Source organism: Saccostrea cucullata, unplaced genomic scaffold, assembly GCF_032062105.1.
Source record: "Saccostrea cucullata isolate Sc308-1 unplaced genomic scaffold, CSIRO_AGI_Scuc_v1 ctg751, whole genome shotgun sequence".
Lineage (NCBI taxonomy): Eukaryota > Metazoa > Mollusca > Bivalvia > Ostreida > Ostreidae > Saccostrea > Saccostrea cuccullata.
Window position 1 is genome coordinate 105,536 of NW_026918475.1, and position 23,399 is coordinate 128,934.

The 23,399-nt window shown below is 31.8% G+C and overlaps 1 protein-coding gene across 5 annotated transcripts; it reads left to right on the top strand.

Annotated features, from left to right (window-relative positions):
* The first annotated feature begins 202 nt into the window (after nt 1-202).
* LOC134266731 (serine/arginine repetitive matrix protein 1-like) lies at nt 203-22,941 on the top strand. Of its 5 annotated transcripts, none has more exons than XM_062748987.1 (20): nt 203-389; nt 4,880-4,966; nt 7,201-7,326; nt 8,361-8,417; nt 8,572-8,859; nt 8,940-8,986; nt 9,105-9,248; nt 9,830-9,899; nt 10,081-10,234; nt 10,672-10,713; nt 11,019-11,102; nt 14,104-14,166; nt 15,052-15,120; nt 16,682-16,795; nt 17,874-17,981; nt 18,236-18,506; nt 18,954-19,034; nt 19,351-19,472; nt 20,031-20,063; nt 21,998-22,941. In XM_062748987.1, exons 1-20 carry the CDS (start codon nt 327-329, stop codon nt 22,141-22,143), a joined length of 2,169 nt encoding a protein of 722 aa, XP_062604971.1. In that variant the 5' UTR covers nt 203-326; the 3' UTR covers nt 22,144-22,941. The 5 variants fall into 5 exon arrangements, with proteins under 5 accessions (XP_062604971.1, XP_062604941.1, XP_062604963.1 ...); XM_062748957.1 differs by having other exon boundaries at nt 19,351-19,463; nt 19,821-20,063; XM_062748979.1 differs by lacking the exon at nt 20,031-20,063 and adding an exon at nt 20,126-20,173 and having other exon boundaries at nt 19,351-19,463.
* The last annotated feature ends 458 nt before the right edge of the window (nt 22,942-23,399 follow it).

The following is a 23,399-nucleotide window of genomic DNA, read 5'->3' on the forward strand; positions in this document are numbered from 1 at the left end:
TATTAAGAACGCCTATGTTTTTCCAATAAACTAAAATTATAGATGTATTTGTAAACACGAGTCATTGGCACCTCTATCTACAAAGTGTGATATCAATTTGAATAGAAGCAAGTCTACCTGTAGATTTCAGATCAGGTCTCAAGATTTACATTTAAAGTTTTAAACTTCCTTTTTCTAATTTTAGAACATTGGGGAATTTATTTGGAGTTTCAGTCTGACAGGTAAAGTGTAGTTCAGGTAAACTGTCGACTGATTCAGTGAGCTTTATTTTTTTTCAATCGTCGGGTGAGATGTAAAATTTGTGTATTTCTTATACTCCAAATACAATGGCCAATGTTGATGGCAGCTGGCGATTTTGTGAAGGATATTTAGAACATAAAGGAAAACAGGTAATTTAAACAATATGTTGGATTATACAGACTATAAAGAGAAAGTTTTTATTTATCGATGACAGTATGATAAAAGTTGAAGATCAACCCGTGGCGACTTTGATACTATGTTATCAGCAGTTTGTGCACATGATTTAAGTTAGTAAAATCTAAATTTAAGTTTACTAAAAACAGTTGACAATTTCAAATGAACGTAATTTTTTATTGGCATAAACATAAGTGTATGTCAACGCAAAGAAGTTTCGTCAAAACTTCATGAATAAAAGCGCATGATTAATTATGATAAATGCAACTACTACTTGCATGTTTTTAACATAAGAGCGTGTTTGAATGTTCATAGAATCAATGTCTGTGTTGTTATATCTTTAGAATAATTGTTTTATGAAAAGCTGGAGTTCGCATTTTTTGCTGTTTCTTTTCTCGTAATATAACCTATACAGCTATTAAAATGTGAGATATGATGCAATTTTTTTTTCTTCAAATATAAATCAAATTTACACTATGATGTGATAAATATGAAGCAGTTATTACAGTAGAATGCACCAAGTTAGGTACCCTTGTATCTGTTTCGTACCAGGAGGATTGGTTACCTAAATTGTGCCAAGTCTCGGGTAGCCGGGTGGGACAGAAACCCGGCTCATTTTCTCGCCTGCCTCCACAACTCGCCACCAAGGCGGAGACCCATCTTAGTGTAGGATGATCATTATTTTGGGTGAAATTCACACACATGACAGCACGATCAAGAGTTAAGGGGTCATTTTGTATCAGAAAATAATGGACTTTAAACTAGATGTCCCACTGTTAATCTGGTGTTTATCCGACCCGAACTAAACGTCCAACATATTGTGTCCACTTCCAGTGAACGTAGTGCTTTGTTATTGAAATGCAAAGAATCTTATTTACCAAATGGGATATACGGATTAATTTTCTGTATATAGTGAAAAGCATTTATTCATGAAGGAAAAGAAGCATTACGATGATCTTACATGTTTTATACCAAATCACTTGGTACACCCCAAGCCCAAGCTTCATGGTTGGATGATTCTGCCATTGTGTGCATAATTATTGAGCAAATCATTACCAATATGTCATTACAATCATGGACACAAAGGTCACCAGACAATGAAAATAACCCTGATGTGCTACATAGTCACAAAAATCTACATGGTTACATAAATTTGTACACGATGAAAGATCCCTTTCTCTTTCCCTTTTCTTCCTGAATTATTCAACATTAGTCAAAATTAAAACATGAAAAAAAAAGATTTTAAAAAATCAAAAGTAAAAGAGAAAATTAAGAAATGTCTAGTAATTGATTGAATATTTAGGATTTAACATTGACATTGGTACTTTAATCAGAATTATCGCATTGAGAAGAGAGAGCAGTAAAATTTTACTTACTATTTAATTAATTCTTTTATTCCAATTAAACAGATATGGGAAACAGCAAAAAGTCTAAATATGATTGTTTTAAGAAGTTCAAATTCATTATTTTTTGCACATGTATATCCAACTGTTCCGCTTTTCAATTTCTGTGGAATTCTTTGCTTTCAGGAGAAAATTATCAATTTTACCAACAAACACAAATATTTAATAATCTCCTAAAAATAAAATGCTCCTGACTTAAATCCATCAAAATGACATGACTATCTTCATACAGAGATTTTTGAATTTATAGAAATGAACCTGTATTGTGTTTGAAAACTACTCACTGTAGACCGTCACCTGACAGGTAGATATTACCCTGAGGGTATAATTATCACATCTGGACCTTTACAAAATGGCAACAGTCAGGGTCAAACTATCCTTATCTTGATTAAATAATAAGAAACACACAAAGATGTTTAATTAAATAGACCGATACACAAAGGGCTTAATTTCTCGTGTGAAGCATGTACTAAGTATGTTGTTAAACTTTTCCCTCGCCATTCGATTTGGTCCCTCGCTTCGCTCGGCACCAAATCTCATGGTACTCGGGAAAAGTTTACCAACATATACTTAGAAATACGTACAATTAATAAACTTTATTTTCTTCTAGCTCGTTTTTACCAATACTGTTCTTGTTTCTGAAATTCCATCGGGTGAAGATAACCTTTCAGTCTCCCTGTTTTCAGGCTATAAATATTTTTTTAATGTGTCTTCAAAATGTGTTTTATTAAATATACCCGTACTATTTCTAATTCATGCAAAGTGTATTTACCCGAGATACCCCCCCCTTTCTCTCTTTCTGTGCTATTCTTCACTTGGTGTGATCTCGATCCCTAGGTCTCTATAAATTTCACCAAGACTTTCAATCTTCATTCATAATCAGTATGATCACTTAAATTTATAAAACAACCTAGATTTCTCTGATGATTGGCATATACAAACCTTTTTTGAATTTTTTTTTAATTTTAGCAATACCTCTGACCACAACAATAAAATATGCACAAATATTTAACTCCGTCAATGACTTATGTTGGTAACAGGCATTACACAATCCTGACATTTAATTTTATAACATGTAAGAATTGCTCAAGTTCAAAGGATCCTGGGACCAGGAAGAATAATTTGTCTGTCATAACTTTGAAATTTTGCCAATTCTTAGAAGCCAGGGATCGTGAAGGCAGCAAGTGATAGGCAATGCATGTTTCACTGTGTTTAAAAAATCACACAATCATGTTATCAGTAGCTATAAATTACTTGTATATCAATAGTTAAACAGAGATTACGGTTTAAAAAGTTTTTTGGACGATATAGTTTGTGATACAAATAAGAAAAGTTGGTTAAAGGAGGCAGGTATTTAGTGAGCCCCCCCCCCCCCTTTTCAAAACATAAATTTTAACTACAGAAAATATCCATTGAAAGCCCCTACTTTTTGTTGCCGAATAGCTCACATGAGCACTGTGGCTAGGAAAAAAAGCAAAAATCAGTTCAATATTGAAAAGTTTTAATCCATAAATGCATGGTCTTATCCTATCCTTAAAAGGGACGGGGTATGATTTGAACAAACTTGAATCAAAATTAACTAAGGATACTAGCATATTTCTTTGACTAACAGAGACATTTTTACCCTTTAATTTTGAACTAACATTGTGGTCCCTCTTCCCGCCCACTCCGTCCACCCTCCAACCCGGTGATTATAGATTTTCCCTATATATTTCTATATATATAAAACTCTTATCGTCTCTAGTGGCCACGCCCTATCCCCGGTGGTCAAGAACAAACTTTAATTCACACTACCTGGGGTTATTTTGACATACATGTAATTTCATATTTCCTGGCACAGTGGTTCTTGAGAAGATTTTTATAACATGTCACCAAATTTTCACTATTTCTGAATTAGAGCTGTATCTCCCCTTGAATGAGGACGTGGCCCTTTGATTGAATTTTGAATCCTCTTCACCAAAAGATGCTTCGTATGAAGTTTGGTTAAAATTGGCCAAGTGGTTCTGAAGAAGAAAATTTTATAGACAGACAGACGGACTACAGAGATAATGTGATCAGAAAGGCTCACTTGAGCCTTTAGTTCAGGTAATATAGTATTTTTGGTACCGAAAGTTCCGGGCATGCTTTTTTTCCTTAAACGGGGCACACAAATTCTCTGAATTAGATTGTTTTACCTATCACTTTGGAAGGGTCCTTATTAATTCGAGAGGATATAAAAAAAATTTATTCTTAGGTTACTTACCGCATAAATTTAACAAAAATGAAATTTCTAAGGACAATGCCACAATTACTAGTATATCATGAAACAAACTTGTGTACTTAACAGTTTTTTATGATGTATATATACAGCTTACGTGCTGAATGTTTCATGATATTTAAAATTGTACAAGTCAGATAGATCAAAATTAAAATATTTTTTTCAATCTTGAAAGTATACTGAAGTATTCAGACATTTGAAATTTTGACTAAATCTGTTTCTGATCCTGACCGCCCTCCCCTCGCCCCTCCCTCTTGGCCTGCATAGATCTACATGTACATGTATGTACATGAGTATTTTTCAAAACCGTATATATTACTTGATTTACATAATTTTTCTATATATTAATTTAAATTAATAAATGTTAAATTGACTTTAAATGTGTCTTGTAAACACAAGTTTAAAAACTCTAAGAAAAGCGATTGATTTAAATTGTGTAATTTACAGTAAAGTTTTTTATAAAGTATCAAATCCAATAGAAAGATCTTTTTAATTTTAGTTTTTTATCAAAAACACGCCATATATGCTTTAAAATTTTATAATAATTAATGCATTGCAAAAAGTTATTAAAATTACATTATGATATTGTTTGGTTTTTTTTTAAATTCAAATCTATCCTAATCGATTTTACTCATATCTTCAAGATTTAAATAGATAACCTTAAACTAAAGATATTAAATCGGTTCTTCATAAGAGTTTTCAAAACTTCCTCATGCCACGGTTGTCTTTATTACGAAGTAGGGGGTATGAAACTGATTATTGCCTTTATATTAGGATTATATATTTTTTTCTGTTTTTATTGAAGGGCCGCGGGTACGAGAGATTATGGTGCGTCTTGAAGGACAGAACTATCCACATTTTTAAAGACCGAGATAAGAGGAATGAGGACACTGTAAGTGGTTATGATAATCACTCATTGGATCCTTATCAATGTGATCAAGTATTGTTTATTTAATCGTTGTTATAGTTATTATTAAATCAACATTACGTAAATGCCATACCAGTAGAGTTTCAATTTTTATACGTGTATCGTGTCTTTGATTTGAATAAAATTGCACTGAAAAATTACAAGTACATGTATCTTCATTTCCAAATGATCGGCATTTTACTAAATGTATTTTATATCGAATGACAGCTGAAGTTTTTCATTTCATTTTTCATTTTTTGCCAAATGATATAAGAATTTAAATAAAAGTATTAACTGGAATACATTTACTTGATTTTCAGTCATGCACGTTATGTATTTTTGTTGTAGTTGTTAAGTTCTAGTCAATTAAACAAAGCATCAGTGTATGTACTTCTGATCTATTATCAAATTAGCACATTAAAATAATACACGTAAATATAATATTTTCCCACATAAAATGTTACACAATAGTAGCGTTACATTTTCGTACACGTAAGTTAAAACTGATAATAGAAATATCAAAACTTTTATTACTATTTCCAGCGTACAAATAACAGTGTTATACGTGATATCTGCTGATTAGTAACCATTACAAATACAGAGAATCCGTTATTAAGTGCAATAATTTCAAACACAAATATAAACGATTTTCCCAACAAAGCTTATAGGTTAGACACACGGGGGGGGGGGCATGATAATTTACCTGAGAACGCGCAAAGGAAAACTGAAATCCAATTTCAAAAATCATGTTTTCTGAGTATACAAAAAATCTTTTGGTATATCTATTAAAAAGTTAAATTTCTAAATTCCTCTCTACTCCATATAGTGTGGGGGGTTTGTGGCAATGTACTTTCAAAAAATTACTTTATTTTTTTTTTCAAAATGCATCATTTACAATTTGGACAAAATCATTTCAAAGTGCGTTAAATTGGAGACTAAACACTCTTGAATTTTTGTCAAAGTACGAGAAAAGTGCACAACAACATTTTTACCATTAAGACACTTAAACGCACTTTGAAAAAATATGTATAAAGCAAAAATTCGAAATGTATCCACAATGATTATTCGGATAAATGGCATTAACAGGGTAAGCAAAACATGCAATATGATATGTCTAGCCTTTTAATGAAATTTGAAATACGATATGATTCTTGTAAATTGATAGGTTGAGAGAGAGAGAGAGAGAGAGAATTTTCAAGGTACGGAAAAAATCATAATTGCTCCCTTTTCAGTTTTCACTAAGAAAAATGCGGTTATTTAGGTCACTTATCGACCTCTACATCTACCGAACTTATAAAAGACAGGACAAAATAAAAATTAAACAATCATTCCTCCATTATGTCTAAAAGACCCATTTTTATACCATTTACGAGAACAAACGAATCCCTAAAAATCTTTAATTTTTCACATGCCTTTAGTTGGTTCCAAGAACCACTTGGAAAATTAAAACTTATAAGTGCGCAATTTTTCAAAGTGCGGTATGTATTTTTTTTTCTGCAATAGCTGCGACGTTAAATAATTCCCGTACTAACAACCACAGGAAAACATTTTATTGTTTTTATTTACATTTGTATGAAAAAAACCATTTAAAGTAAAATTAAATATGTTAAATATTGTATTATAGATGAATATGTCATTGTATGCATACATATAACTGATGGAACATTCATTGTTCAAGTGAACGTGACTTGCTCAGTATATATCATTTATGCACTGATTATTGACAAAAGTCTTCATAAGAAATAAAGGAAAATATTTAGTAGATGTAAAGATAATATAGTCTGAATCACACAATGAGGTCAAAGGGCATTTCTGGTCAATCAAGAAAAAAAAGTTCACAAATGCGAGAAATATATACTCCGAAATTGAGCGAAATTCTAACTTAATTTTGAGCCCAAATCTGTTTCTTGTTAGAAGGACCTGAATGAATTTTCAGTCTTTTAAATTGAAATATCAGGTCTTTGCGATGTAATCCTGTAATCCTATTATGAATAAAATACCAACTTTTCCAAGTTTGAGAAATAACTGAGTATCTTCTGCCTCAAACCATTTATTTCATTGTGCATATAATTACGATATATGTAAAGTTCAGTCGCCTTAGTATTGTCACAGTCAGATTTCCGACTATTAATAACGAATTAAAGAAACTGCGAATAAAAGTTTGTCTGTAGCAAATTATTTGATTTTTTTCTCTCTGAATATTCAATTATTTTCTTCAGGTGTTGGGTAGTTTAAACATTGACAATAACACGGAATATAAATATGGAGACAGTGAGAGAGATGGCTACAAGTTTGAGCTGTACACCCTGGGTCTGGACAGATGTAAAAGAGCTAACAGATTTAAGGTGAGTATTCCGATACAATGAACGTGCGTGTCAATTCTCTACAAAGTATCTTAGAGAGAGAGAGAGAGAGAGAGTCATTTAATTCTTCGAACCTCATAAATTGCTCATATCTATATTTGCTATGAATCCCTATACCTTTTTATGCTTTATTTGTATGTAAAAGAAGACCTTTGCAACAATGAGTTTCAAGCTTGAAAAAAGTTTTGAACTTTACTGTACACATTGAAAATTATTTGTATTTTATTCCATGAAACTTGTCTACCGTGTAGGTTACGTATACGTTACAAACATCTCAAACGTTGGTAACTAGATCCTCCTTAAACCTGTACAGATGATCGAGGGGGTAACTTTGTAAAAATAATCCAGGAAGTAATGATATTCTATTGAAGTCCAAGATTAATCGTTTTCCAACCCGAATGAAAAATGGTTAAAGGGCAGAGTAATTGACAGTCGACTTTTGTTCTATCAACTCAGAGGTTGACTGTTCGTGAATGTAAAATTGCTAGATATCACATTAATGGTGTAGGTAGATCCGCTAACATACGACTCCACAGTTCTTCGAATTCCTGGGCTATTAGTACTAAACCACATAGAACGCTGTCCTTTGAATAAACCACCTGAGAAACATCAACAAATAGAAATTTATATATAACTTTTCCTGGAGGTAGATTACTTTAATGAAATTTTCATTTTCTTCGAAAAGGTAAACCGGATGCTTACACATGGAAAACTGAACCCACCTGAAACGATGTACATGTATTGAATTTTTTAGAATTGTATGACCTGCTTTAAACAGATAAAAACAACATCCTTTTATGGATGGATGAAATCCGTTACTTGTGAAAATGAAAGAAAAAAAAATGTGGTATCGTCTAATCTGGGTAAAAACCAAGACAATCAATCTATCAATCAAACCTTACAGAGTTCTGTGAACCTTATTGTACAGGTTATGATTTATTTTGCAAATCATTATACTACTAGTACTCCACATTTGGACCTGAAATGACAATACTAATTTAGCTTTATGTTTACAGAGCAGAAAGAAAGTTGAGAGAGAAATGTGGAGGGCCTATATCATCGGTCTGTCTAAGGTATGTATACAATGATTACCTTCTGAGACATAAAGATAAACGTCTTAGCCATAGGATGTGAGGTTTTGCATTAGAATAGTTGTCTTAGAGGGTCTTTCATTCAGCCATTATATATTATTACAAAACATTACCTTACACTTTTTTGTGGATCCAGGGCACTGTTCCCAAAGACCTGGACTTGATGGAAAGTCAGATTGAGGAGATCGAGGCTAAATTAAACGCATTCCTCCACCAAGAAGCTAATAAGGTAGCTGAGGGTGGGTCTCCTTCTATAGGGGGCGGATCTGGTCACCAAGCACTCCAGAAAAGGATCTCAATGTCTCCATCAGAGGACAGTGGGATTGACAATACCAGCAGGTACCCTAAATCCTACAGATCCCAGCGGTCCTCATCTTCTGGCTCCAGAGACACGATCAGTGGCGGGGGCGGAGGACCCACAATGGTAAAAATTAGAGAAAGATACAAAATAAAAAAACAATTTGTTGTGATGAAAGGTATTTTGCAATTCTCTTGTTATTGCAGAGACATAAGTTCACGAATGATCCAAAAATGGATGACGAAGTACCAAGGTACGTTCATAAACCTCAAAAACGTAATCGGACACATTTATTTTTGAGGAAGAAGTGCATACATCTTTTTTTGGAAATTTTTCCACTAACAAGTTAATTTATCAATTTATATTTGCAGTTGGTTTTACCCAAATTGCACGAGAGATTTTGCAGAGAAAGTACTGGTTAACGGTGGTCGATATGGTAATACTCTAATGAGGGAAAGTTCATCGCAGAAAACCAGTGGAAGTTACGTCATCAGTAAAATAGGAAAAATGGACGGGTAAATGAAACCCCATCCTGTTAATAAGACTCTTCTTTTGGTTTTTATTCTTAAATAATCTTATTATTCTGTGGCATTATTATACTACGGGTTAAAGTTTATTCCCGAAACAAGTGCCTGTGACACCAGTTCAGAAAAATACAAACAAAATCAGAAGTCTTGAAATTGATTTTTTGGATCAAAATCTTTCAAGTTCTTTCTTTATTCTGTGAATTTAATATTTCTATATTTCTAATCAAAAAAGTAAGGGAAACTCCAAGTCAAGGCCAAAAGGCCAAAAACTTTTATTCATACCCAAGGAAAGGTCTTGTCACAAGAAATACACAAGATTGTACAAAGAGTATAATTCGAGTCTTTAAGGTCTTCAATCCCTAATAGGAAGAAATTCAATGAAATTGAAGACATAACCTCTCACCGACTGTTCAAAAGTTTTGGCCAAGGTAAAAGTGTACTTAATATTCCCGAGTTTTTGATATCGGGGGAAATCATTTTATCATGAATGCATTCTTTTCTTGCACACTTGCAGCCTCGCTTTCTCATTAGAATAAATACTATGTTATCTATGATCATTTTCTTTCTAGCGAGGTGAAAATAGAACATTTTGAGGTTGAACGAATCGACCGAGGATATAGAATCAAAGTAGAGAATGATGTGAGTTTTCATACATTTTTGTCAATTCTGTAAAGATAATTAAACATATATGGTATAAGTACATATATTTAGTAAACTATATAACTGCGATCATATAATGGTTGAAAAGAAGAAGAGTGCAGAAAGAGAAAGAAGTCTTGATTTTAAAGGAAATTATCATTTTAATCATTTTTTTATTAAGCACGAGCCCCAGAAGAATCTGACTGGGGTGATGAACACGTTTCGGTTTATTGCGGGGTATAACAGTACGCTCCCAATGAGGACCAATAACCTGTCCGACCTGGGACTGACAGTAGATGATGCAAACCCCTACCACCTCAAAAAAATAGAAAGAGGTACAGGATTTACGTCCGGCTTAGGTGTCATGGATAAAAGGATAAAATACGATTCTTTATTTTTCAGTAATATTGAGAAAAAAATACTGTTTTCAAGACACCACGTTTTTCTTCTATAATGAATCTTTATAAAAACTTGTGAACCAATGATATATATTTTCAATTTTGATATATTCAATCTTTTCATAGTAAGAGTTTATATGCATATCTAAAGTTAAACCTAGTCAGATTTTCTGACAGATGGCATGGATATAGAAATTAAAATCAGCAAAACAAGTCTATATTAAGCAATTGCCTGTAATTTTTTTCAATTCTTTCAATGGTTACATATTTACATGGTCAAGTAAGGAAACTTACATATTAAATACGCACCTCTTTCATGTTAATTTGTGTGCATAATATAGCATTTCTTGGAAGGGAATGTCATTATCTTTCAGAGCTTCCAAATACAGCCAGAGAGCTCCCAGAACCTTTACCAGGTAAACTAACCAGCCAGGTGTTAAAATTAGTTCTTCAAAACACTTTTACCCATTAATGTTTCCTTACTGTTTGGCTTGGGATTTATATTTGATTTAATTTTTTTTAATTTTTCTCATAAGTAATTAATCGCATTTGATGATGCATTAATTTTATTTTTGCTTCTGGCTTTGGTTTTTGGTTTAACACTACAGTGTAATAAAGGACTTATCGTATGCTCTTCAAAATATCGTATTTTTTGCAAAAACTATTATTTTAACCTTATTTCTTTAAATACTAAACACGGTCAACGTTGTTTTATCATTAGATTATGAGGAGCCGATGTCGAGGCCATCCAAAACATTCAACCCCGGAATCCTGAAAAAGGAGAAAGCTAAATATGAAAGAAAAAGTGAGTTTAAGAATTGTACCTGAGAATGCACTCTTCTTAAACCCGAAACATTCCCAAAGGATTCCCCAATTTCGTTGGAAAATTCAAAGAAAAAAGTATAGCTTTGTAATAATCAATTAAATCTTATATTTGTCAAGGTTCCTTCAAAAATAAACATATCGGTAAGATCTAGGATTACAACATTCAGAACGAGATTCTGTCAAGTCGATATGATTATTATTTGAATTACCTCAGTTTGAAAAGGAAAAGCGAGGGCGAATTGAAAGGGGTGTCGATAATGTAAAGAAAAAAACGGCAAATGGGTTATAGATAAAAAAAATTACAGTTTAATTTCGGTATTTTGGAAAAAATATCTCTAATACACGGTTATGTAGAAGTGAATCAGAAGCCCCAACCACTTTTTCTTATGTATTTTATTCTTTATTTGAATCCATATGTTTAATTCGGCTACATCGAGTTTGAGATAACTTTGAATGTAGATGACGGGTTGATAATTCCTAACATCTACAGTATAATTATTAGATTTTCAAATTGTCAGTCCTATCTCCTTCATTTCACAAAAGTTTGACTAAAAAATGGTATATTTCTATATTCCTATCTCCTTTATTTCATAACAGGACTAAATATGGTATTCCTATCTCATTCATTTCATTTGGGGGATAAAACATGGTATTCTTATATTCTTCCTTTCATGACGAGACTCAAAAACAATATTCATATCTCCTTTATTTCATTTGAAAACATGAGCATGATATTCTTTCGCCTTCATTTCATTTTGAGACTAAAACAAGGCATTCCGTATTCCTATATTCTTCATTTCATTGGATGACTAAAACATGGTATTCCGTATTCCTATATTCTTCATTTCATTGAGTGACTAAAACATGGAACATAGTAGTCTTACATGTACAGTATCTCCTTTATTTCATTTGAAGACTTCACATGATATTCCTATCTCCCTCATTTTATTAGGAAAATATAATTGTACTATATACGTTAAATATCATTAGTAGACTAAAACACGTTATTTCTTTCTTATCCTTTCATTTGGAGTTTAAACACGGTATTTCTTTCCTTTTCATTTCATGAGGAGACTAAAACACGATATTCTAAGCCCTGTCGTTTCATTAGGAGATTTATCATGGTTGTCCTACTACATCCATATCTCGTTCATTTTATAACCTGGGGACTAAAACGTGATATTCGTATCTCCTTCATTTCATTTTGAAAATTAAACATATTACTCTCACTAGCATCTACTTTTTTATTAGGTGTCTTAAAACATAGTATTACCGAGACTGTCATTTCATGAAAAGACTTGAGCATGTTATTCTTATATCTAAATCCCGGTGAGCTTGAAATAAAAGATACCACAGTGTTTGACACATCATTTTACTTCAAATAGACGTTTATGGTAACCTAACAACCAAGCTCTACGATAAATGTGATGACTTAAACTTTTCAGTCGTCAACTTCCCTTAATTATGCAACAATATACCTTCACTATCTGAAGGTGATGACAATTTAAATGATCCTACATCTGCTGTTTTGGGTCTGTGTTTGCTCTACTCCAATTAAATATTGTTTAATGGAATTTTGAGTTTGAATTCTGTGCGTTATCTCATATATTTCATTTGAAGACTAAAACATGATTTTCCTATTTCATTCATTTAATTAAAGATTACACCTTCTTTATTCTATTTTGAGACTAACATAGGACATTCATTTCTCCTTTATTTTATGATGAGACTTATAATTGTATTCCTATCAGTCAAATTTCATTGGCAAAACATGGTATTCCTTTCTTATCATTTCATTTGGAGTTTTAAAACATGGTATTTCTTTCCTATCATTTCTATTTGGAGTTTTAAAACATAGTATTCCTTCCCTTTTCATTTCAGTTGGAGAATAAGACTTGTTATTCCGAGCCCTTTCGTTTCACTGGGAGACCAATGGTGGTTTTCCTACATTTTTATCTCTTTTATTTCATAAGGGGACTTGAATATGGTATTCCTGTATTGTATTTTTTTTATTTGGAAACTAAAACATGGTATTCATATCTCCTTCATTCCATTAGAGTATTTGTAATTGTATTACTTTCCTTTTCATTTCCTTTGGAGTCTAAAACATGGTATTCCTTTTTTCATTTCATTAGAGTACTAGTACTTGTAACTGTATTACTTTTCTTTTCACTTCATTGGGAGTCTAAAACATGGTTTTCTTATCACTTTCAGTTTTTAAGAGACTAAAACGTAGCATTCGTATTTCCTTCCCTTCATTTGAAGACTAAGACATGAAATTTTGTTTTCTTTACGAAGTGGTTTCACTGGTTTGATTGAAGAAAGTACAAGTATCGAATTATTCGTCGAACTATTAAACAATTTTTAAACAATAAAATGCTTTAGTTTGTTTGTTATTACTGGAATTAACGGAAGCAGCTGTTGCAGAAAAAATACATAACCCGAGTAAGCGGGTTATGTAATTTTTTTCTGCAGTAGCTGCGACCGTTAATTCCAGTAATATCAAACAAAGAAAAACATTTTATTGTTTATATTTATATCTGTTTAAATAATCCTTTAAAGTAGGATTAAAAAGATTAATTATTGTATTAATGATGCGAACGTCTTTATACGTTTCATTGATGGAACAGCCACTGATCAAGAAATCTGTACAGGTGACATGCCTACTGTAGTTCATGCATTGATTAACGCAATGGGTTTTCTTAAGAGATAAAGGAGAAAATATTCAGTGGATGTAAATATATTGATACACACTACACGATATTTCCAACGTCAGTCTTTTTTGGAAGTTTAAACTCTGCCTTGCATTCTAAATGGGATTTTTAAATGTAGTTATTAATGCATATATGTATGTTAATATTATCCAATTTTTATTTTCCTCTTATTTTTATTATATACTGATTTATAATCAGTATATAATATATAATTTATAATCCATGTATTTTATCACTGATTTTTTCCTTTTTTTGATATTAAATTAGCTGTTCAGCATTTTGGCACGACAAGGACTTCATTTACACATAAAACTAGTAGACGGTCACAGCGTGAGTTCACTGGGAAATGAATAGCTTAATGCATGCCTCATGATTTGCAATTTTTCGAGTAGTTTATGTATAAAGTTTTCTATGACACATATACTTACATTTAAATAGACCACAGAATATAATATTTATTTACATTCAAATAGTATATTATTTATCCTACAATTTGTCTTCGTTTACTAAAAGTATAATCTTGAGAAAGAGAGTATTGTCATAATTATTTATGTACACTGATCTAAACTAAACCTGCAAAAATATGTGTTACTTCTTGTTCTTGTATATCAGCTAGTTATGTTTTTTTAATTTTCTATTGTGTGAAATGCCTTACTAACGGAAAAAAATATATGACATATTCAGATGCAAATTAACAATTCATTACAAATAATTGCTTAAGAAAATTTATTTTTATATATATGTAATGAACATTTACTTTTATTTTATTTTCAAAATATCTTTTATTGTAAAAGTATCTTTTAAAGTTTTATTTTGATTGATCGATTGTATCTGTTCAACTCCGAGTCGGCAACATCTCGGCCATATTTCGGCGATTATTTTGAAATTATAATTAAAAATTGATAGAACAAAATCAGAAGATTGTTTTCTTCATTTCCTTGATAATATTTTATACAGAATACAGTAAATCACGCTCATAGCGAACACACTTATAATGAATTGTTGCTTATAACGAAGTGTTGTTTTTCATTCCCCTTGACTTTAAAATAAATTAAATACAACGGATATAACGAATTTCACTCATGAAGAAAGCAATATTTTCCAACATGGCACGTCGTTGTGTGCTAGTTTACTTTAGTAAATTTGTAGTCAATTTTGATTTTTTAAAAGTGATATATCTTAATTATATATTTATACAACTCGCTTTTCTTAAAGGAACCCCCTCCCCACCCGAGTTTGATCCGCCTGCGCCTCACCGAGAATCCGTCTACTACAATGCACCAGGTATTAGTAATCTTTTTCTCAATAAAGGTCTGCTTTGATGCAGTTTTATTATTCTTTATTGCTTAATACATACGTATCATCACAATTTAATACAAATATAATTGAGAAAAAACAAATCGGTATGGTATGGTATCAATACATGAAGAAAACAGCGCCTATAATGAAACTTGAAGTGGCGCGTCTATACATTAGATATAAAAACTTTGAAACACATAATAAATGTTAATAAATATTTTGCAGAAATTTACCTAAATTACAAAGCTCAGAAAAGTTTTGTACACTTAATAATTGAACTAGTTTGAATATGGTTTTTTCCAGTAGTAACTTTTAATATATTTACTTCTCAAGTCCTTGTATAGGGGACAAATTAAAACAAAATGAAATTCATCTTCTATGGTATTTTTACAAAATTCACAAAATCTTAATTCCTTCACAATATTTCTATGCCTACCAGTTTCAATTGCAAGGTTATGAGAAGACATCCTAATTCTACTTATTTGTTTTTTATAAAGATTAGGTATTGACTTTCTTAAATAATATTGCAAGGTTAGATAATCTACAATGTGTCTGTAAAAAATACATTTTGTTGAACAATTAATTTCTGCCATGAGATTTTGTATGAAATTATCTGTTATTCTTTGTTTGATTACAGGAAATTGTTTATAAATCATTTCTTTGTCTTGTTCAAGCCAGATAAATCCTGTATGCTCATAAAGTTTTTGTTTTATATTTTTTCAAAAGTGAACAAATATTATAACACATTTTTACAATTGTCAGTTTTTAACAGCTTGAACCAAAATTTAAAAATGCGAAAAATGCGAACAATTTTCATAGGCAGTCTACCAGTTTCAACATAAATCATGGCAGTATTTGTGCTCCTTCTAACACCTAAAACATATTTAATAAAGTCCAAGTGCACTTTTTCAATTTCACCAGCATTATGTCCACCCCATATTTCACAACCGTAATTCAATATGCTTGCAACATAAGTATCAAAAAGTGAAAACATTGTCTCAGTATTTAAATACATTTGGTTGATTTTTGATTTCATTGAAAACATTGCTTTTCTACCCTGGATTGCCAACTGTTTTTGTGTATTATTAAATTTTCCATTATAATTCAAAAGTACACCGAGATATATAAATTGGTCAACAATTTCAATTGGTTCACCATTTAAATGCCATTTTTCTTCCTTACGTATTTTACCTCCGTTTCTAAAAATAACAATTTTTGTTTTCGATATATTAACACTACGTAGAATAATCATATAGTGTATTTAGCATTCTTTGAAGCTCATCTATTGAGGAAAATAACCATATCATCTGCATACATTAAAACAAATAAATTCAATTCTTGTAAATCAACTGGCACATTTCCTTGTTTTAAAAACTCTAATTCAAAGTCGTTTACATATAAAGAGAATAAAATAGGAGACAGAACTTCTCCCTGCAGAAGTCCGTTATTGTTTCAGTTAAACACTTTGTTTTTGGTGTTAACATCCTACATTATTTTTTATCATCAAATTTTAACAACTATTTTTTCTATTTTTTCTTTTAATCAGAAAGTAAAGTACAGAAATCCTCACTCCAGAAACCCCGCGCCCCGTCTCCTACACCACCCCCTGCCCCTCATACCCCTGATACACAGGCCTACTACAATGAAAACGAATTTAAAGGTAAGAAAAATGATAAAAGAATGTCATGCAAATGAACCTTTTAGTTGTTTATGTCTGTTTTAATACTTGTGATTTTTTCTTTTAAAACATAATTTTCATCCAAAAATACACGTTTACCTTTGACCTCAGACCCAGATAAAGGTCACACGCCACCACCCAGCCCCTGCTCTGTTAGTTCCTTCTCCAACAACATCACAAGGGGTAAAGTTTCACCTGAAATTTCTTCTGGGAAGTTTACATATACAAATATTAGGATGAAATATCTGATACACGTTTCTCAAAATGACTTAGCACTCTTCTTTGTATACATTTTTGTACTATATTTTTTAGTGATAGCCATGAGGCTCGTGCACAAATTTCATAAAATCGTTTCACTTACAATGTAATTGAGCACTTGGTGGCTTTCAGCAACTTAACCTTAAGGTTTATGGTACAATTTAAAACATAAAGATAAAAAAAATCAAAAGGATCAAAGTTTGACATGCAAAATGCTAAGCTACACTATAGTAGATGAAAATTTGAATGAAAAAAGTATCAACCAACATCACATTTGGGATTGATTTAAAATTCACAGAAAAATAACATGAAAGGAAGAACATTATATCTGGTGATAGATTGATTATATAACGTGAATAAAAATTTAGAAACTTCATGTTTCAATGGATTACATTCACAAAAATCACATAAACTAATATAAACAGTTATATTTATATTCTAGCTAACTGAAGAAAAGATAAGCTTATTTTTAAAAGAAAAAGTTTCCTCTTTTCTTTAGTTTACATACTGCCAACTACTTACTATAATGTACACATCACAATCACATGCCTTGTCGGTACTATTCAAATAAATGCACAACTAAATATACAAATTTAATGCCATAAACTTAAGTTTTAAATACAAATTCAACTTTAAATGGACAGATTATACAAATTGAGCATCCCCGTATTCTTTGATGTTTTTTTTCAAGTCAGTTCGGTTAGATCAAAACTTCCTTAAGGACGCTGTATTTAAATGTACATGATTAATCCTATATAGTAGTTGATACAGTGCTTGACACATCAATGTTGGATAATTTCAGATCTGAAAGGCAAGGAGCCACTTCACAAGAGGTGCATGTCCGTCCCTGATCTGAAGTCCACCTTGAAGCTCTTTTCAACAAAAATAGATGATGACATCAACCAACCAGGCATGCTCCAAAAGCAATTTGTTATCAGCTAAATTGGTTCATCCAATTATTTTTTTTAAAAATCTGAATCTCTTTTTTTCTGAGATTTTTTCTTTATATTCTTTATCTTTTTCATTGAGAGAAATAAATTGGAGATAATTTTTACTTTTATCTACAATTTTTAGAGGAGAAAACAGGAAATCTTCCTCTGGTGTGCACTTCCTGAAGAGTTTCAAAAACGATAATCTAGTTTATGACTTGTTTTTTTTATTCAGCTTTCAAAAACATCCCTCCACCACAATCAGTGGTTCCTTGTGCGCCACCACCACCACCACCTGCAGTCCCAATACCCTCCTCATCTGCCACAAGTCCTGTTCAACAGACACCAGTCTCAATTCTCAAGTCAGACAAAAGGTCTCTACCCTCCCTACCACCCATCCCTAATGAAGAACCTCGTAGTTCTGTGGATACCGATACCCCCACACCTGCTCAGATGGGACTAAGACCAGTGAAAGTCAAACCAAAGTATGAAGCAAGTTCTTCAAGGTAAGTTTGAGAATATTTCGGACTTGAACATAAAAATGCACAAAAACTGTTCTCTAAAAACCAATGTAATCCACATTTCAACCTTATTTAACAAATTAAATGTGATTGTTACCTTTAATTTGTAGAAAATGTTATTGAACATGAACCATCCCTTGCACAAGTTTAATTTCTTGCAAAACAAACATTACTTAGACCTATTTAGTACACAAGTATTTATCATAATTGCCTTCTGTTGATAAAATTGTGTCTAGAGAGGGAATTGTCTGTTTTTTGACTTGTACTATAGAATAAAGGAAAATCTGGTGGGAATTATGAGCAGTAAAACAACTTTTAAGAATGTCTTTAAAATGTGTATATAAAATAGCACTTGCCCTATGATTAAAACCTTATTAAATCTTACTGGTACCAAAAAGTTAACCTGACTGTGTGTATGTCTCTGTACTGTAGTCCCAGTTCCTCTAACTCCACCCCAACACCTCAACAGCTTGGTCTCCGTCCAGTTAAAGAAGTCCAGAAAAAGACTGACCCGTGAGTGAATCATCTGAAAAAATAACATATTAAGAGTTGTATTAACTTATTAATCTTAGTTGTATATGTTTAACAGCATTCTGTATTGCAATTAAAATAACCTAGGGATTTTCAAATAAATGTATTAGATTTTTGAAATTGATATTTTTTATAAATTAGATAGAGGATCTACCCTGTTTTTAAAATTTATTGGTTAATATTGTAATTTTTTCCTTTACTAATTACTAGTATGGCCGTATTTAATCACTCTTTCTCATCCTTTTATTAAAATCATGTGTAAAGATGATACCCACCAGGATTTTCTTTTGAATTTTAGAGCAATCAAAGAATATGAGGATGCTCAATCGGTCAAGGACATTCGTCAGAGGTTTGAGAAGAAAACTCCGCCCTCCACTGCGCAGAAACCTACAGGGTATCAGCCGCGCAAAGGTAGGGGCAGTCAGGTGGTGTTCTTAATACTATAGGAAAATGAAAAAGTTATTTCAACATTAAGTCGACTTAAGGTTAAAGGTTTTGAGTCAAAGTTTGAAATGCTTTTCACTTATGTTCTGAGATACAATTAACAAATCCATATGAAAATTTTAGATCTTTAGATCCATGGAAATAAAGCCAATTAACCTTATACAAAAAAAGAAAGGCAATGGATGTAAAACAAATTAATTCAAGTACAAACTTATCATTTATTAATGTTTTGTTTTCATGGACCAAAAAATTTTGATTAACGTGAGCATTATTCCATTTCACATATTTTGCACCATATCCTGTACTCTGTTTCTCTTTTCATAGACAACAAACTCCGTTCTTCTTCGTCTTTCTCTCTAACACATTCTTCTGATCACGCAACTCAAGAACTCAGAAATACTAACAGTGACTATCGCCATCGCATTTCTAACAATCGTAAAATGCCATCTTCACGGCATAGCGCACCTGTCATACACCTGGAATATAGTAATTTGAGTGACATTGAAACGTTTAATACTTCAGATGAAGAAGAAGAAGAGGACAGCTATCATGATGCAATTTCCGTTGGTAAGGACGCTGTTTCTATACTCTATAGTGTGTGGCTGATTCTTTATACTTTTTGCTTTCAGAAAATCGTTCTTTAAGTGAGCCAGCAATTGATCCTGGTCTTTTATGTGGTATGTCAAAAAATATGTATAAAAATAGCCTTCCTTGGGTTTGCTAACAATCAAACGCGTGTATAATTCCATATATCGCACAAATATTACTTTTGTATTGCATATGAAGAAAAATAATTGTGTATATATATCACATTATTATCATGGATGATGTCATTCTAAAAAAGTTAAAATGTTGTAATTATCAAGAAAAGAATCAACTTTTCTAAAATAATGAAATTATTGTACATGTTCCTCGTATAAAGCAAAATTCACAACCCCTGTTGGAAAATGATAAAATGATTTAGCTTAATGGGGGAGCACCGAGTACTTGCCTTCTGAAGGACTTACTGGACCTTACTAATAGAGAACGAATATTTTACTTACACTTTCCTGTGCAGTTTTTTTTTTTACTTGTTTGGTTATCAGGGTATCATGTAAGGTATCCTTTAACCTTTCCAGAATATGTGAACACGAGCATTGAGGAGAAAGGTAGCTAAGAATTAATCATAGTGGTAGTTTGAGATTTTGCAATAGTTTGATGATTTCTAAGATTAGATTGCACATAGACTAAATCTTTTAAATGTATGTAATATACGAACTGTATATCCTTTTTAACCATGAAATGTAATAAAATATTAATTAGAAATTCTATAATGAAAGATAATTTTTTATCTCTCATATTAACGTTTTATAGACACCTGTATTCTATTTTCTATATATGGAAAATCTTTTCCTTTAAGAAAAAGCACATTTACAAAAGTTGCAGCATGATAAACCAATACAACAAATCACAATGTCATCACTGTACATTTATATAATGTCTTAGTGTGATTGAACCTGTAATTTTGTTTGATCTTGAAGGTTTTGTTGCTTAAGAGTTTTTGAAACGCTAGGTAAACAGTTTGCACATTTTGCACTTCTTTGACCTTTGGTGTGTGATTCAAATTTCCTCAAGAAAATAACGTAATAATTTGAATTTGAAGACATATTTTTTGAGATATAATTGTCAAAAAACTCGAATGTTCACAAATGATGCTGCTTGGACGAATCCAGGCGAAATTTGGTGAACCGGAAGCTCCATATATATTTTCTATTTCTGTCTTTTCACACCAGTTTGATTCCTTTATCTTGAGACCTTGCCAAATTCCATTTAATCAACTACTGTAAAATCACATAGTTTCGTGGGGTCAAAATTTCGAGGTTTGAGGGGAAAAATGGTTTTTGGGGATTTGATTTCGTGGTTTGAAAATGTTGAGTAGTAATGAATATGAATTTTTGCATTTCGTTGTGGAAATAAATTCATGGAACTATTCATACCTCAGAAATAACGAAAATTAAACCCCAGGAAAATTTGTGATTTCACAGTAGGTTTCCCCCATGAAATTTAACTAAAGGTTTCATAGTGTAGAACTGAAGAATCCCCACGACTTCGAGTGAAAAAGGAAATATATACACCTGTTTTTGTTCTCTTTCGAAACAGCAAAGATACTTCTGATATCATTATCATGGAATAAAAAAAATACATGAAAAGCTTTATAACAGAAGAATGTTTTAAAAAAGAAAATAGACAATATATTAAGGGTAACATAAAGCAGGGCATCTTCATTCTTGCAAAAAATGAACAAACAAGTATTTATAAATCAACGTAGCATTCGACATTGATCCCATGATGCAAATTATCGTCGGAAACCAAAGACGAGATCACCCGTGGGTTTCCGACGATGCTTTGTTCCGCATTAAAGAAACAAACAAGCGCATTACCAAACCCGCTCCAACTCCGTCGAGAATTTATAATTATGGTGTACACTAGAAATTCTTAACATTGTTTATTGCTTTTTTAAGGAATATCACGGAAGTCTTCATTCATTCGAAAACTAGAGGCACAAATCGCTCCCCCGGCAATGAGCCGACATGGAGCTCCTAAAGTCCCGGAGATAAAGCCCATGACCGAGGAGGAGGAACAAATGTATGAGGAACTACACGAGTAAAACTGTGATAACTTGGATTTATATAACAGTTTTTATTTTATTCGGGTATACAGTTGTGATCAATGAACTACGCCACGTTTATCAATTGTTGTGCCTTCAGAAGGTTTCTGGAAGGGGTTACGCGGATAGGTTTTAGAGGAGTACTGAGTACTTATCTCCCAAGTAATTTTTTTTTAATGAGTACAATTTTGGTGGATTTTCAAAGATTACACATGTATACATTTTTTAAATATAAGGAAAAACCTAACAGCATTAACTCAATAAGATGAATTATGAATATTTTAATTTAAAAGTTATATTTTAAAGTTTTTCTAATTAAGGATAGTGAGATCGCACCTAAAGTACCCCATCCCTTCCGACGGCCTAGAATCGTTTGTTTTACTGATCAGTTTAAATGTCCATCTTTGTTAATTTTTCATTGAACTGTTCAAGTATTTTTGATATAGAAATTGAGAATATAAATTGTATTAATTATATTTTTGTATTTTTGACTTCATATTTTTAATCAGTCTTAAGCTTGTTGCAATTCATGCACAAACTCCTCTTATAAGAATTACATGTACAAGTGAGCTTCCTAAACCTCTCTATGTAAACTTTGCTTTATGTGGATATGTGCATGTGTATTTGTGTACTTATTAGAAGAGTTTAATATGTAACCTTACCTCACCATCTATGAGTAATCAGTAAAATTCTCAGTAACTTATAAGTAAGGCTGTGATATAAAAATTATTAACCGTGATACCTCTTTGTTTTGTTCAGCATTTATCTGGTTGATTCTGTTGGAACATTAATTAGTGTCTATTTGGAACATTAATTAGTGTCTATTTTTCCTACAAAAAAAGATTTATAAAATATTGTCCAGAAAGAGATTTATCTTCTACTTGTACATAGTTGAATTAGATTTATATATATCGAGGACGTTTTGTTCATGATTTTATTTTACAAATCAGATAATCTGTGTACTTTGTAAATGGATGGACTCCGAAGATTCTTGTCAACGTTTTTAAAGATTTTATACTGTTATATGGAAAATAAGTACATAATCATTTAAAAAGAAAACAGCGATATTTTAATAAAATGTTAGTATTTTATGGACTTTAAGCATGTATGTGTTACATACTGCCTAGAGGCTTACTCGGGGATGACGAACAATTCAATTTGGCAAAGAGACTTTCTGGACTTTGTAAACAAGTTTATTTGTGAGAAATGGCAGAAAATTAACGATTGCATGTTTTTCGCATAGTTCAGTACCAAAG

Excerpts from the sequence above, each read along its gene's own strand:
- LOC134266731 (XM_062748957.1), top strand. The coding sequence starts at position 327 with ATGGCCAATGTTGATGGCAGCTGGCGATTTTGTGAAGGATATTTAGAA. Across the intron at positions 4,967-7,200 it reads ATAAGAGGAATGAGGACACT|GTGTTGGGTAGTTTAAACAT; the intron begins GTAAGTGGTTAT and ends TATTTTCTTCAG. Across the intron at positions 19,464-19,820 it reads AGGGTATCAGCCGCGCAAAG|ACAACAAACTCCGTTCTTCT; the intron begins GTAGGGGCAGTC and ends CTCTTTTCATAG.